Raw genomic sequence first — 16716 nt, 5'->3', positions numbered from 1 at the left:
ACTGTGAAGTCTAGGATTTAAGACAACACAAAAATATTTTTTGTCAGAAATTACTCAACTTAGAACATAAAGTTTGTTACCACACCTATTGTAGATTGATTTAAGAGTTAGTGACTTTACACATATCTTTGAATTTCTATGAATTAAACTATATACATAGAGGTATTAGTTAAAGTATAGTCTAATACTTGCAGACTACCTATATGCTTTCCTATCCTACCAGTACTAAACTATTTTTTTTTTTTTTAATAAAATTTACAAGATCTAAAATGTAATTTTTGGTAATCGCTTTACTGAATTATAGATTAATCGTGGTAAACAAAATTAAGATGTGTAAATATATCATACAGATATTTTACATTCTATTTTAAATGTTTTAAATAAGAAAATAATAATTATTACTTTAGAGTGATGTCAAAAAGTTATAAAATACATAAATTATTAATTTCTTATTTATGACCAATACTACGCATGAATGTTCGAATAACTTAAATAATAACATAACTTTATATCCGCATTTTTATATATTATCTATATCAAAACCTTATGTATTAAAATTATGCATAACATATAGTATAGCGTTTTTCATAGCTCATAATGTGCGCAATATGGTAATCTAACATTTAAAATTTCAATTGAGCTATCTGGAAAAATATTCTTCCAAATGTCCTTGTCCAAATGTCCCAATTATCCTTAAATTATAACTTTTGTTATTTCGAAACATTCACGTTGCGACATAACTTATCTCTTTCTTCGGTTATGTCAATGGCGATTTTATTAATGAAAGGATGTCTAATCTTTCCATTAATCGCAACGAAGAATTCGTCAAGTTCTCCCGGAATGTTGTCTCTTTTCTCATATTCGTATGCTTGCATCAGTAAGTCTAGCCTATCTAAATCTTTTACATACTGTGCTTCCGGAGATTCTTGTTTTTCATATTCCTAAATATGAAAAAAAGACAAAAATATTAATAATATATCAAAAAAATAGATTATAAAAATATTCTTACACGAAATATTTGTAATATTTCAGGTCCTTTATCACCCAGCAGCTTACAAATATCCTCCATAGCTTTATCTTCCCTCCTATGTTTCTCATCTGGCGATATGCCGCAGTGAGGTGTTATATCTCCTACAATGCATTCGGCGAGATCATGAATTAACGTCATTTGCATTATTCTGTAAATCAGAAAATTATATTCTATTAATCTTTTATAATTACTTACAAAATATATCTATATATTTATATAGTTATAATTACAATTATTCAATTTTATAAAAGCAATTATAAAATTTCATATTATAGAAGAATACGATAGAATAATCTTACTTAGTTTTGTCTAAATTTTCTTTTCCATCCACTAGAAAAGATAACATCGCCATTCGATACATATGTCCAGCAATTGTTTCGGAATCAGGTATATTCCGTATTACCCATCCTGTCCTTTTCATATGCTAAAAATATGATTAGAGATAAATATAATATTTTCCTTCAAATTTTAAAGAAATAAAATAAATAAAAGAAATAAGAGAAATAAATTTCTTAACATAAAAAAATAAAAACAACAGAAAAATATATATCCATTAGAAAACATTATAAACTTTTTTATCTAAGATAAATAGAGATGAAGAAAAATTAACTTTTTCTTTAAAATTTTTTCTTTTTCTTTATTTTCAGACATTCTCATTATTTTATTTTTTTAAAATCTGAAAAATAATCCATTTTAAAATTTAATGTGACATTTCAGCACAATAAGGACATATCAAATATCAATAAAATTTCATCAAACAAAAGCATTATTATAGAGTTATGTTGATGTTTCAACAATATATCTAATCTAACAACCTATTCACTTAATCGCATTATATTTATCTTGAACAAAATATAAAACAGAAAGTATGATAAACAGATCAATAAACAGATTGTATCATAATTATAAAAATCATAAACACTCATTAGTCAGCATAATTATAAATGTAAATAAACAGATAAAAAAATAACTTTCTACATGATGTTAACGAATTTTTTTCTCTTTTTTTAACTCATTTCAAATAATTTTTCTTCAATTATAATTAAATCTAGAATATCAAAAAAATGTTTTGTTAAAAGAAATATGTAATAAATTTGATATATTTTTATTATTTATTAAAATAAAGATTATAAAAATATTGTAAATATCTTTGTTAACATTAATTTGTAGCACATAAAGAATATTTATTCTAAATATCTATAAATTGTCGATCTTTGATGTGTTGTTCAAAGGTCAAACATATGTATATGTATACTTTTACACACATTATATTTAAGGCCAAATATATATTGAACATTTTACAAATAATTTTTATATATAATCTTTATATAATATTTTTATAATATATATATATATATATATATATATATATATATATAGAGAGAGAGAGAGAGAGAGAGAGAGAGAGAGAGAGAGAGAGCAATATATTTCTATCTATTTGTTACTTTTATGGCTACTTCTATGTTGCATTTATGTATCTTTATTATCTATTCTTAGGATCACTTATATTTCTTCTTTAATTAATAGGTCTACAAATACAACCTATTTAATGCCAATATCTAGCAAGGTCACTTTTACAAATGAAAGACATCACAGACACTATAATGCTTTTCAGACCAAGAACTGTTAAGACATCAAGGAATAAGAAATGATATTTTCAATGCAATCAATTCCGATTCTGATAATCACACAGACGCACACCGAGAAACAAATTATGCATTTCTCTTTATGATTTCTCATTGTTGAGAAATATCTTTTATGTAATCATAATACTCTAATCTGTAAATCTGTATTTCTTCTTTATTGCTGCATTGGATTATATTAAAACTTTCTTTTTCATTTTTGCTAAACTTTAAACACAGATTTATTTCGTTTTAACTATGAGAATTCATAAAGAACGGACCAAATTTTGACAATATGTAGAAAAAAAGAGAAAAACAAAGCTTGTTGGCAAATGTCAAGCTGTGCAACACGAGAAATTTTCTTGCATAAAAATCTATTTTTCTTTTTTTGGCACATCAAATGTTAAGTATATTTATTTTTTATTTCTATCTTTTTTACAAAGATTCTATTTCCACGAAAAATTTCAAAAATAACTGTTTTATCAATTTATACATAATTTATACATACCTTTTACTCTGCTGATGATTCGAGGTCACTCGCAAAATATATAGACTATGTAAATGACATGATTTAACGACTCTGAGCGAATCGTCTTAGACTCACCTTTAATCGGCCAACTAGCTCCATAAACTCTTGTAGTCTCTTTGTATCTTGCATCGCGATTATTGGAGACTCACGTAATCGTTTTGATTGTGACTATCACCTTCGCAACGAGTAACAATTGCACTTGCTTGCACCTAGTAATGAGCAGTTTTATATTTTTTTATATTGCAAGTAGAATGATTAACGTCACAGTTATATTAATGTCATAATAAGTTTTTTTTTATATAAAATGTTATTCGCAAAATGGCTTGTAAACGTAGACACAGAATAATGATACGTCAACAAATTTTAAGTCAATGAATTGTATCAATGCAAATTGTGGTATTCAAATGTGCCTTACCTTCGCGGAGCAAACACGTTCTCGAGTTAATAGAAAAATCAAACGGAGAAAGAGACCGGAGTAAAACCAATCCAGGATTTCCACCAGCGAACTGATTATGACTGTTCTTTTTAACTGAACTTCTTGCACCCTTGATCTTTGTTCTCTTTCTCTCTAACGTAAAGAAAGAAAGAGAAAAGATAAACGGTGCAAGAAATTTAGGTAAAAAGAACAGACCTATTATTTCCCTAGTCGTCTTTAGCACTGTGACGAAAAGCGGGTAAGATTGAAAATGGATTGGAAGTCCTCTCTTTCTAAAATATTAAATCTCATATTATAAAAGAAGAATTAAATATCCGTATTTTTTATCTTGTGCAGAATAGAATATATACTAATATGACCAGGAGTCAAAATTCGAATAGTTTAAATGACAAATAAAATCACGAATTAAATCATTTAAATCACACTTAAAAACATTTTAAATATAAAATCGAACAATAAATATTCTATCGTTTTTAAACAAGATTAAGAACAGTATTTCAATTGTAATTTTATAGATAATCTTAAGATAATTTTTTTAGATAATCTTAAAATTTCTAACTAATGAAATGCTTTGAATTTAAATTGGAATGTAGTCATAAAAATACAATAATTAACTAATTAATAATTAATATGATAATTAATACGATTTTGTTTTTATTCTCTCCTCGAAATCTCGAATCAGCACAGATTCAGCATTCATGATTTTCCCATACAGGGCGTTCCGTAAGTCGAGATCATTCGGAAATTCACTAGGTACTCTGCAATTTCATATGTCGAAAGCTAGTAAATTTCCTTACTTTTGTAATTTTCATGTTATTTCAAAAAAATCAATCTATCCCCAGACGCTGAGAGACGTAGAATTCGGGTATTCACCGTTGTATATTTTGTACTTTACCTTTATATCCTAAATATATCCTACTTATATAGAGAGTCTTGAATAACCGCCGAATACGTACAACATTCGCGACATAGCGTTCGATGGAGGATCATCTATTTCCAAGTGTTCGTCGACGTCATTCGGTAAGTAATTTTGTTAAAGTATTAGAAGTGGAAAGGAAAGTGCTATAATTAATAAACCCTTCACTCTTATCGATTGTTTCGATAATTTGATTTACACTTTTAATTATAAACACATTAACTTCACATGACAGTCGAGAGCATAAATTACATTGTCTGCAAAAGGATGATTATCAGATCATTTGATGAATCATCAGTTAAAAGGTGTACGCGGACGTTCTGAAATTTTTCTGGAAAATCCTGACTCTTGTGGAAAATTATGATTCGATTCGTTACTCGCGATTTTTTCATGATTTTCATCAATTTTGATGAAAACAAATATTTTCCTAAAAGAAATAACGACTGCTCTAGATGACAAGTCTAAGAAATTATGACGATTAAAATTTAATTTTTACTTTAATTGAAAATGTTGACACAATTTGATTTTAATGTAACCCTGTTCAAATATTTTGCATCAAAAAGAAGTGTAAAACTAACATTAGAATTTAGTTGATATATAAGGTTAAGATATCAAGGATGATGTCACCTTAAAGTAAATCAAACATATATATATATATATATACATATACATACATATATATATATATATATATATATATATATATATATATACACACACACACATAGTATGATGAATATCACATAGATTTTTAGATAGATAAGTTTTAGTAATAACTATTGAATGATATTCAAGATAAATAATTTTGCAATCTCGTTTAATGTTAATTACAATAATAACTGTTATTTTATTGAAAAAAATGAAAAAAAAAATTATATATAGGTAAAACGTACAATGCAATATAACAGATATTGTAACTTTTGATGACCAATGAATAATTTTGCAATATAATTTGAAATTAAATTAATAAATTAATGAGTATCACTTTAAAAATAAAAAAATAAAAATATAAATATCATAAATTAAAAATATTTATTAATGCAATTTATTTTATTAATAGGAAAAGGATCTGTATTGTCTATAACTTTTAAAGATTCTGCAGACATAATGGCTACAGGAGAAGAAGAGATTACAGATTTACTTTGGGTATGTTTTCCTTTAATGCATACATCTTGAGATACTACTGATAAATTTTTATGTTATGTGAATTTTCCTAATATTAATTATCTTCATATTTTTCTTCATGTTTCTATTATAATCTAAAATTTAAATTTAATTAATGAAAAATTAACTATCATTTTTAAAAGTATTTTTTTAAAATGATTTTGATAGGCTTAGGAAAATGTCTGAATATATTATTAATGATGTATTTATTTTTCAGGAAGAAATGAAGACTCTTGCTGTAGAACAGCAACAATGCTTGTATGAGCTTCTTCCTGATTGTACAATATATAAATGTGATGAACATAAATATCTAAAACAGAATATTGGATATGCAATTTATGGGCCACCGAAAGAGACTGAGAATGCAGATACAACACAAAATAGCGATTGTTTTTACAAAACAGAAAATCCAAATGATATAGATACAACCGATACGGATGCAACTGATACAGTTGATTATAATGAAGATGCTAAAAATCTCATAGATAAAATATACAATAAGATATGTAGTTGTACAATAGAAATTGATAATTCTGAACCAATTTATTTTGGTATAATTTATAATATGATATTCCGTCTTAAAACAAATACATCTACGAAAACAGAAACATCTAAGAAAAAAGAAATAAAGAAGGAAGTAAAGAAAAAAACAGAAGAAGATGTAAAAGAGGAAGTAAAGAAAAATGAATTGCTTATCGTTTCTCCCATCCCTATTTTTGTAATCAGAAAAAGTATTCAGAAAAAATCCGACACGAAAAATCCGAAGAGCGTTAAGCAAGAAAATACATCGACTACTGAAATACAATATGAGACATGGTATATTGATCTCGGTGGCAGAGTATATAAAAGTTGGACAGACTATATAGAAAATAATAATTTACCAAAGTGCACTATGGTTCTCCCAAAAGATGGTTTTTATCAAGCAAATCCAGACTATCCAGTTACAGAAGATTATTCGACAGTTTGGCTGGATATTATAGATTCTCCTGCATGTTCATTGGCAACAAAAATCTGCAATGGAATAGACATTGCTTCCAGTATTGTAGGACTTGGAACAGCCGGCTTAAGTGTTGCAGCACTGTTTACACCTCTTGCACCAGTTGTTGCTGTGACAGGTAAATTATCTCCAATATATAATAGATGCAAAATCAATTTATGTCAAATATTGCATCAATTATAATTTATTATATTTATTTATATCAACATTTATACAAATAACATCTTAGGAAATTATAAGATATGTAACATTTATTTTAAAAATTTTATTATATCATATTTATTATATCATGTTAGGTCTTGCTGCTGCTGGGGTAAGTGGTCTTTGGGCAGCCGCCCGAAGTACTCAACAATTAGTAAAACGCAGTCAACATGAAGAATCAATTCATCTTTTGGATAAAGAAGCATTCGGACATTATCTCGGCATAGCCGGCACTGCGTTTGGATTAGGAGCAATTGGGGGATCAGTAATTATTTCTCACGCCGTTGCACGCGGTATAACAATAAACTCCATCGCAAGAATAACATTCAATACTGTGCAAGGTGGCAATTTGCTTTTGAATGGCATTGGCATTATATATCAAAGTTATTGTATGTATGACAAGTATCAGACAGAGAAAACTGTCAGTATTGGGGATGCGTTAAATTTGGCGACGCATATCATGTTTTTCTGCGGCTCTGTAGTGAAAGTCCAATTCGCTAGTGATATCATCGAAAGTACCCAAGGTAGAATCATGACTGATTACAAGGAGAATCTTGGCAGCAAGCGTCTCCGTAAAAAGTATAATCGAATCGTGCGACGGGCTGCTGAAAATAATGAATGTAAGATATCTGAAAATGCGGAAGTGATACGCTACATAAGAAATCGTCAAGAATTAGTGCCTAATCAGTCTGTAACTAATACCAGTAAGCAGATACTAAATGATACATCACGTAATATTGTATGGTCATTCGAACATGGTAAATTAGAAGTTAATGGTATCGTATTGTTAGATCCTGTTGAATTTGTTCTCCGTCTTGTGAAACTGGGCATATTTATCGAAATCGATCAAAATAGTTCATCTGGCTCACAAAATTATGCTAATGATTCTAATATTGATCAATTAGCAAGAGTACTTTGTGAGTTGTTATCAAAATTTTATTTAAGTAATGACTGTCCAACGAAATTACCAACAGTGTCTGATTTTGAACCACTGCTAAGGGAAATGAGTTCTATGAATTTTAATGAAGATTGTTTAAAGAAGTTGTTCAAAATCGTTGAAAGATTAATGAAACGTTCCAGAAATATGAAAGATTTCTTACTCAAGACATTTGCCTTTGTTTGGCAATATTGTAAAGCGAACTTAAAACAATGGGGCTTGAGCATGTGTTATTGTACGCAAAGTGTTTCCAGCAACAAGGTTTTGCAAAAGATTATCACTGCAGTTTTTGAAGCAATTGATATGATGGTTAATAACTTATTTAGTGCTTTCGCAATATACATAGATGTTTAAATTGAAAATATGAAAAAAATTAGAAAAATGCACAATAATTTACATATAAATCAAGATTTTTTTGTAGAAATGTGCCTTATATACAAACAGTTAATAAAGTTTAAGTTTTAGAATACAATATTAAAGAATCTTCATCAGCACATAAATCCATGCCGATATGTTATTGTTTGAACAGATGAAAAAAAAATGTATAATTCTTATAATTTATATTATATTATCATGAATTGAAATTACATCATTTTTATTTACATCAAAAGACACAAAGTAAATTATATAGAAATTTAAAAAAAATTGTAATTTAATTTAGATTTTTACCGAGCGTGGTAATATTTTATATAAGTCCACTTTCAAAAAAATCATGTAAAAATTTGATTGTTATTTTTCCACGTTGCTAATTGATTTTCTTATTATTTTACTTGCTTCGTGAAAATAGCTATCAATACGAACATCCTATATTTAATAACTTAAATATCTCATATGCATGTAACTATCATTATAAGAAAATTACAAGTGGTATGAAAATATTTTATTATATATGTTTTTCCGAACATTTTATGATCAAGTAAGTGTTGAAGATGATTCTTATATCACATGACATAGTATGATAAAACATCGTCGTCGATGTAAACATCATAATTGCGACAAAGAATTTAAGTTTTATACATATAATATTAAAATAAAGAACATCAGAAAATAAAGAGCGTATTTGTAATATCTAAGTTATATATAAAGTATAACACAAAAATTATAATTTGATATACACATATTTTTGAAATATGCTTTTTAGCATATAAGTATCTTGAATAAGTGAATAATATAATATTTATATTATAATATAATTCTAAATTATTGTGAGAGTTTTTTTAACTCGGAAGAATATCAAAATTCTTCAAAATATACTGTGCACCATTCTGTACCTTATATTTTAAACTTTTGTATATACTTTATACACGTTTATATGATTATTTAAAAAATTGTAAATAAACATTATTGTTATAACAATGTATGCAGTTCGCATTTTTTCGTTAAAGATACTGTTACTTTATTTTAATTTAGATTGAAGCGATTTAAAAAATGAACAAAAAAAATATGTGGCGAAAAAGAATTTACACTTTTACATATATATATATATATATATATATATATATATATATATATATATCTTATGTATGATTGAGTAATGCATCTTAATTATTTGTACTGATTATAATTACTCCATTAAAAAAAATGAAAGAAGATAAATTTGATGACAATTCTGAGATCATTTCTTGATTTTCAACTTTAGAATTTAATTATATTTTTATACATATATTCTTTCATATCGAATTATATTTTAAACTTATAAGTATGAAAGAAATTCTCTGTTTATAAATGTGCATATGTTTTTTTTTTAATAATTTTTTGTTCTTTTTTTATATCTTTTCAATTTTCTATTTTATTTTCTTTTTTTCTTTATAAAATATAATTATGAAATCAATCTTTATCATTCAAAAATCTAATCAGCTAATCTTAATCTTTTTTCAAGAAACAAGCAAGTGCAAATAACACAATTAAAATAAATTGATTAATTTCACATATGATTTTCAATCTGATCAAAGTTGTTCTATGAAGAAACATGCAAAATTGGATTCGCACAAAGACGATTCGCCGCCATGGAATAGAAGTAAAAATATATTTCTTATAGGAATAGAAGTAAAACAAAGAAGGTAGACAAGTTTTTTCACATTGGGAAACTGCAAAAGTTGGAAGATGTACAGTCTTATTTATAAAACTTACTTATAAAACTAAATTTAAATTTATATAAATCTCTATATATATTTTTTTAAGTCCGAATTAAAATATAGCCTGTGAATCAGTAAATCTGCGTAATCCTGCGAGATACCCCTACTGAGGTCGTATTTCAATATATATATATATATATATATATATATATATATATATATACATATGTATAATAAATATATATTGAAATTGAAAATCTATAGTATGCATAATGAATAATAAATTTTCAATATATATATATATATATAGATATAGATTTTCATTATATCAGAACACATATGACTGGAAATCTATTCTTGAATCTATGCATACAAAAATCTATAATATATGTCACGTATACTATAGGATATTTTCATGCTGTGTATTTTTAGTGCTGTGACGTGTTCGAGACACGCTTTGTGTATATACGTTGTCAATATTTTTATTTACAAAACCTCAAAAATTTTAACCGTTAAAGAATACAATAATAAATATACAAAATTAAGGAGTGACAAACTGAATCGAACATTCTTTCGAAACTTACATCGTGTTTTCTTCGTGATGGGTAAGCGAAAGGCTACGAACAATGCAAACAATCCAAATCAAGATTTATGTGATTTTTTGATGGGTAAGTAATATTTTTCTGCATATTGATCTTTTTATTATAAGAAAGTAGAAATACTTTTATTTCTTTTCATATTATAAGAATATGCAATTAGGTATATGATAAGATATCTATTTGCAGAGCTGGCAGATTATGAACGTAATGTTAGTAAGAATGTTTACAAGTATAATGCATATCGCAAAGCTGCTGGGACATTAGGCGCTCTAACAGAAAGAGTCAAGAGTGGAGAGGAGGCGAAAAAGCTACCTGGAATAGGAGTAAAAATTGCGAAGAAGATAGATGAGTTTCTTCAGACCGGGAAGCTGCAAAAGTTGGAAGATGTACAGATTTATTTATAAAAATAAGAAGAAATTTAAATTTGTATAAATCTCTACACATATTTTTTTCAGATCAAGAAGGATGAAACCAATGTTGCTATTAACCTGTTGGCTCGAGTATCTGGAATAGGTCCTGCCAAGGCAAAGGAATTAGTAGAGGCTGGTATCAAGACTTTGGAAGATCTCAAGAAACACCAGGACAAACTCACACATCATCAGAAACTGGGATTGAAGTATGAAATTGATTTAACACATTGAGATGTTTCAACTAATATATTAAATTTCTTTAGGTATTTTGGTGACTTTGAGAAGAAAATACCTAGAGCAGAAATTGCACAGATAGAGAAGATGCTAAAGGACATTATTAAAGAGCTAAACAGTGCATATCTTGTAACTATTTGTGGTAGTTACAGACGTGGCAAAGAGGAAAGTGGAGATATTGATGTTCTAATAACTCATCCTAATTACACATCGAAAGCGAAAGATGAGCAAAAGAGGGCTGTATCATTGAAAGCAATTGTTGAATGTCTTGAAAAGAAACGATTGATTACAGATACGATTTCTCTTGGATCTGCTAAATTCATGGTACTGAAATAAAACGAAACAAGAAATGCTTATGTCAAGAAGACATTTTTTATTGTATATTGCTCTTATTTCTAGGGAGTGTGTCGATTACCAGGGAATAAAAGCAAACCTTTCAGACGATTGGATATACGTCTTACGTTTTACGATCAATATTATTGCGCTATTCTTTATTTCACAGGAAGTGATCTGTTCAATAAAAATATGAGAGCGCACGCTTTGGAAAAGAAATATACTTTGAATGAATATACATTGAAGCGCCTTACAACTGAAGGTAAAATCTCTGAACAAGAAACAATGTATAAATAATGTAATACGTGAAGATATAGTAATTAAGATGATTGATAAATATAATAGAGATTATATTTTTAGGTTGTCCAGGAGAAGCTGAAAAAATTAGATCTGAAGAAGATATTTTCAAAATCCTAGGTTTACCTTATAAAGATCCCAAAGACAGAAATATATAAACGATTCTTTTTATATTAATAATTTATTGTTACACATTAATTTTATATATTGTTACACACAAGTTTTATAAATTGTTTATGTTGTGATATAATATTCATTGTAGAAAACAGATGATATAATAATTTATTCTTATTATGCTTAATATTAGAAATATAAAACATAATTCAACAATTTTATAAAAATTTTATTTAAAAAATTAGTACATGAATAATAGTTAAAACAAAAATTACATTTGAATAATTTTATGAAATCTAAATTACAAAATTAATGAACGATATTTATAAACGTGTGAGCAAACTATCTTTTCTTTCTATCTTAGTATTTCTCTTATCATAATGATTAAAAAATCTTTATCTTTATAAATTACATAATCCAATAATGTATGTCTGTAATAATAGCATTGTAAGCATAAAAAAATTTTCTCTAATTATTTAATCCCTTTCACAGGATTATGTCGCATTATAATGAAATTATTAATAAATCTTTATGATAATTTTAAATAGAGATAATAATATCTTTTAAATATAACCAATATGCTGTAAAACTCCATACAGTTGTGGTCCACAGATTCATACTAAGAACTGTTAAATGTGATGTATGCAACGTAGGCCAAGCCCATGGAAACAAACCCATAGTGAGTACATGTCCAATGTAAAGAGCAATTGGATTCATACCTAAAACGAATGTAAAATAATAAATACTCCATCTTAGATTTAATACATAAAAAATAAAATGATACGTGATACAGATTCACTGTAAATAAGGAGAGGTAAAAAATAAAACATTGAATTATTGAATAATATGCTACAAACCTGCATAAATAAATGGTGCACCGTTCCAATATTGCTTATAATCGATTAAAAAATGTAAGATTGCATATAATATAAATGCAAAACAGGATGTTGTCAAAACGAATGAGAGTGACATCATTTTCTTGCTGACTGGTATTACTCCAGAGTATTTATCAAAGTTACATAATAATCCAGCAATAATACCCTAAATATCAATACCGATTATTGTTATATACTATATAAATTGTATATCTTTTTTCTGTTAATCTTTCACATTAAATAAAAAAAAATAGATTTTACCATGATGCACGACCATAGCAACCAGCGAATTATTCTTGCATTGCATTGATAGTAAAGCAATAAAATCTTTCCAGCGTGAATACCCAAGTACACAACAAGTATTATAGACATAGTGTTCATTATACCTGTAGATAATATGTTAGTTATAAATCTAAAGTTGTGAGAAATTCATCGAACTTCTCTTATCAGAAAGATTAAAGAATTTATTGTATGTACCTTCGGGATCATGACGTAAAATGGTACCATACACAACATTTTGCGTTCTAGAATACATATGACTTCCAAATACAAGTCTGTCTATATAACCAGCTGCACCTCCGGTACAATTGACGAACTTTCCAAATTGATGATAACCACCGGGTCCCAAATATCCTGTTGGACAATCTGGGACAGGTAGTAGAAATGTGATGAGAGTATGCGTTGCCGTAATCGCTAAAATAATCAACCATTGCATCCAATTGTTCAAAATATCACGTAGAATTGTGAATCGACCGAACTGCAACACATCATCCTAAGAGATTATTAATTATCACAGATTGATTCCTCATAAGTAATATTTATCATAAAAAAAATGTGATTCAAACCTGAGAATGTATCCTCACGAATATAGTTTCGATGGTGGCGCATATAAAGTATGAAACGGCTAGTAATTGAAGTATACCCGGAATACGAAAATTTTCAATTGATGATTTTGTGTATATCGAATTTATCATTAATCCGAGAAACACGAGAATAATCGCGCGAATCAGACACTTCCAAATAATCTTTCCACGTGAATTTGACACACGAAGCTCCGACCGTTTTGATATAGTGAATGATAATCCCATAACCCATGCAAACCTGTAATATAAGAACATGGTAGCCTGGAACGGAATATATGTAGAATGTAAGTGAAAAGTCACGGTTATACAACTTCGAAAATAAATTTTACGGGCTAAATTAATACATAGAATTTGTTTTCATGATTTGTATAGAACTTTCAGTTACACTCTGTATATGTATAAAACGCAAGAGGATACATATAATTTACCAAGGTAATACTAAATCGGCCACTGTCAGACCAAACCACGCGCTGTGTTTGAAAAATACATAATCGCCACCGCCATTATTGACAAATATCATTAATAATATAGTAATCCTGAAATGATTGAATAACATATTTAAAACACTAAGTCGGCTTGTATTACATCATTTAACATGTAAAAATAAAAGATACCCTCGGAACGTGTCGACTGAACGGATCCTAGTACTGGATCTCCTAACAATCAAATTCGGCGTCTCTGCTTCTTGAAGCTCTTCCAAATCCTAAAAATAGGCATGATATTCAGCATGGTGTTTATATATATGATCACATATTCATATAGAAACACTTACATCGCGTACATTATCTGGAGACCGTTCTCTCTTTATTATACGCATGATAATTTTGGGACTGATAAATAACATCAGTAACAAAATGTATACCATGATGGCTTCATATATTGCTGCAAGAAAAATTATCGTGATAATAGTATCAGCTTTTAAGTAAATTAAAACTATAGAAGATTGTAATATATTGTTTTAACTTACGAAGATAACTGTTTACTGGTTCCTGGATTGTATAAATTTCCGAACATAGTTGATCCTCTGAAATATTCCATCCATAACTACCATGCTCTTTAAAACTATATGTAGTGCTATAAACAGAAATTAAAACATAGAAATTACATTTGCATATTTCAACAGATGTAATAAAATGATTATGAGACTCATATTCTCAAATCACTTACTGACAGTACTCATATGTGTCTTTATAAAACAAGTGCATAGAATATTTTGTAGGTACAACTAATGTAGTATTTTTTCCCGCTGGTAATATTTGTGGTTCACCTTCGCACTACAAGCAAAGAATAATATTATCAACAGTCAAATTTATATAGTTTTATTTAAATACATACCAAATAACAATCCGACAGACGGGAATATAATGTGACAGATCTATTATATTTGTTTAAAATACTGAAACATGCTTGATCTATTTCAAACATTACTTTAGGATCAGAACAATGGTTGGATGTATGTTTCTTCATAGATGTATACATGTTGCTATGATCGATCACAGCTGTGTTATCAAATTTAAGATTTTTCTCTAATTCAAGTATCTTGAAAAATAAATATATATAAATTAATACAAAAAAGAGAAAAAGATAAATGCCAGTACAATATTGATATGATAATGAAACCAAACAAATGATCTAATTTTTAACTGCATTGTATTTTATTTTTTTACTTAATTATTCTTGCTTATTTATTTGTATAAAACAAAATAGATCTACATTAAAATGAGGAAAGAAAAGAAATACAAAAAATTTATTAAAGAGCAAAATGCAAATGTATCCTATAAAAGATGATACATCAAAATGATAACATCAAGTAAAAGAGAAACAATTATTTAGAAAAACAGAACAGTTGATTTCTTAAGTTGACATTTCATCTGTCATGCGAGACAGATTTATTTCAATACATTAATTATTCAAAGAAGAAAGTTCTTTAGAAAAACTATTCTTCAGTAAAATTCTTTATCCGATATTAATATTTCTAGCAAGAAATATTGGGTTTATGCATAATATATATGTCTTTAAAATATATATTTCATCCATAGACATAGTTTTTACTATGTTTATGATTCACAATGTCTTTTACCTGCACACAATGCAATAGAGTGACCTCGATAAATATACTCAAGTGCAGATAACAAGATTAAGATTTGTATTTCGAGACTGACGTTTATTTTGTTGATTAAGATGACGATTTCGCACAATCTTGCAACTACACTTTGCTGTTGTCATAATCCTGTGAAACAGGAAGTGTTGGCACGCAGTGTTGGCTATCGTGCAATCACAAAGCTGCGTCGCAGACAAGTACATCCTGATTGGCTATGGCACGCATTCGACAGCCAATGACAGTTTTAAATGTGTGTCACGGGACTTTCACATTTTCAAAAGTTGGCATTAGTAAAATATTGGAATAAATAGTCTGATAAATGATGATAAATCTTCTGATATCTGTGATATTTTTCATATAGAGATTGCATTATAAATTTTTTTGTCAGGAAAGAAAATTAGGGAGTTAGAGTCAAGTAGGTGTAAAGAGTTAAAATAAATTTTATTTTTTCGTAAGTGGTTCCGTCAAACAAATTAATAAATAAAGGGAGATGTATTTATTTTTTTATTTCTTTAACACCAAATTATTTCTTACATATTTTGAATTAAACAAAATCACTTCTGAATATATGTAAAGATTTGAATAAAAAGAGATTCTAAGTAGAATAAAAAAAATTATGATAACGTTATCACGTGTCAAATAAAAGCTTCCTAATCATTTAATTATTATTAAATATTTGTGTTTCCAATATTTTTTCCTAATGTTTACAAAACTTGTGTCAAAGATAAAAAAATATATATTAACATTCTACATAATCTCTATTTAAATTAAATTACCCGAATAGCAAAAATATTAATTCTTATATCGTATCTATGCTTCGGGAAGTACGCTATTAGCGCTTTCATTATTTTATCTTTATCGCTCATTAGATGTAAATCAAGAATAGAATGACGCTATCGCGTGTTGCGTCATTCTATTACGTTTACATTTACATTTGCATTTGCAGCCCTACATAGGCTGTTTCGTGAATACATTCAGAACAT

General features: G+C 27.6%; 4 protein-coding genes across 7 annotated transcripts; 2 read left to right on the top strand and 2 right to left on the bottom strand.

Moving 5' to 3' along the window:
* Positions 1 to 275: 275 nt before the first annotated feature.
* On the bottom strand, positions 276 to 3754 carry LOC105433788 (5'-deoxynucleotidase HDDC2). Of its 2 annotated transcripts, XM_011649229.3 has the most exons (5): positions 3597 to 3754; positions 3257 to 3390; positions 1330 to 1454; positions 1010 to 1178; positions 276 to 941 (listed from the first exon to the last, which is right to left on the bottom strand). In XM_011649229.3, exons 2-5 carry the CDS (start codon positions 3308 to 3310, stop codon positions 711 to 713), a joined length of 579 nt encoding a protein of 192 aa, XP_011647531.1. In that variant the 5' UTR covers positions 3311 to 3390; positions 3597 to 3754; the 3' UTR covers positions 276 to 710. The 2 variants fall into 2 exon arrangements, with proteins under 2 accessions (XP_011647531.1, XP_088931986.1); XM_089075860.1 differs by lacking the exon at positions 3597 to 3754 and having other exon boundaries at positions 3161 to 3260.
* Positions 3755 to 4445: 691 nt separating this feature from the next.
* LOC105433789 (uncharacterized) lies at positions 4446 to 9188 on the top strand. Its single transcript, XM_011649230.3, has 4 exons — positions 4446 to 4637; positions 5594 to 5679; positions 5915 to 6812; positions 6991 to 9188. Exons 2-4 carry the CDS (start codon positions 5641 to 5643, stop codon positions 8184 to 8186), a joined length of 2133 nt encoding a protein of 710 aa, XP_011647532.2. The 5' UTR covers positions 4446 to 4637; positions 5594 to 5640; the 3' UTR covers positions 8187 to 9188.
* Positions 9189 to 10324: 1136 nt separating this feature from the next.
* On the top strand, positions 10325 to 12097 carry LOC105433787 (DNA polymerase beta). Its single transcript, XM_011649228.2, has 6 exons — positions 10325 to 10575; positions 10693 to 10892; positions 10962 to 11122; positions 11180 to 11474; positions 11550 to 11745; positions 11844 to 12097. Exons 1-6 carry the CDS (start codon positions 10509 to 10511, stop codon positions 11936 to 11938), a joined length of 1014 nt encoding a protein of 337 aa, XP_011647530.2. The 5' UTR covers positions 10325 to 10508; the 3' UTR covers positions 11939 to 12097.
* Positions 12098 to 12102: 5 nt separating this feature from the next.
* LOC105433786 (heparan-alpha-glucosaminide N-acetyltransferase) lies at positions 12103 to 15920 on the bottom strand. Of its 3 annotated transcripts, none has more exons than XM_011649226.3 (12): positions 15713 to 15920; positions 14968 to 15171; positions 14800 to 14906; positions 14600 to 14706; positions 14405 to 14514; positions 14247 to 14335; positions 14061 to 14168; positions 13615 to 13870; positions 13247 to 13541; positions 13031 to 13155; positions 12752 to 12935; positions 12103 to 12613 (listed from the first exon to the last, which is right to left on the bottom strand). In XM_011649226.3, the coding sequence occupies exons 2-12, from the start codon at positions 15109 to 15111 to the stop codon at positions 12435 to 12437; spliced, it is 1704 nt and encodes a 567-aa protein (XP_011647528.2). In that variant the 5' UTR covers positions 15112 to 15171; positions 15713 to 15920; the 3' UTR covers positions 12103 to 12434. The 3 variants fall into 3 exon arrangements, with proteins under 3 accessions (XP_011647528.2, XP_011647529.2, XP_088933380.1); XM_011649227.3 differs by having other exon boundaries at positions 13247 to 13526; positions 15713 to 15919; XM_089077254.1 differs by lacking the exon at positions 14968 to 15171 and having other exon boundaries at positions 15713 to 15919.
* Between the last annotated feature and the right edge of the window lie 796 nt (positions 15921 to 16716).

Source organism: Pogonomyrmex barbatus, unplaced genomic scaffold (genome assembly GCF_055798465.1).
Source record: "Pogonomyrmex barbatus isolate J1 unplaced genomic scaffold, ASM5579846v1 scaffold2, whole genome shotgun sequence".
Taxonomy (NCBI): Eukaryota; Metazoa; Arthropoda; class Insecta; order Hymenoptera; family Formicidae; genus Pogonomyrmex; species Pogonomyrmex barbatus.
Note: the sequence above shows the minus strand (reverse complement) of the source record. Positions and strands in the feature narration are given on the sequence as shown.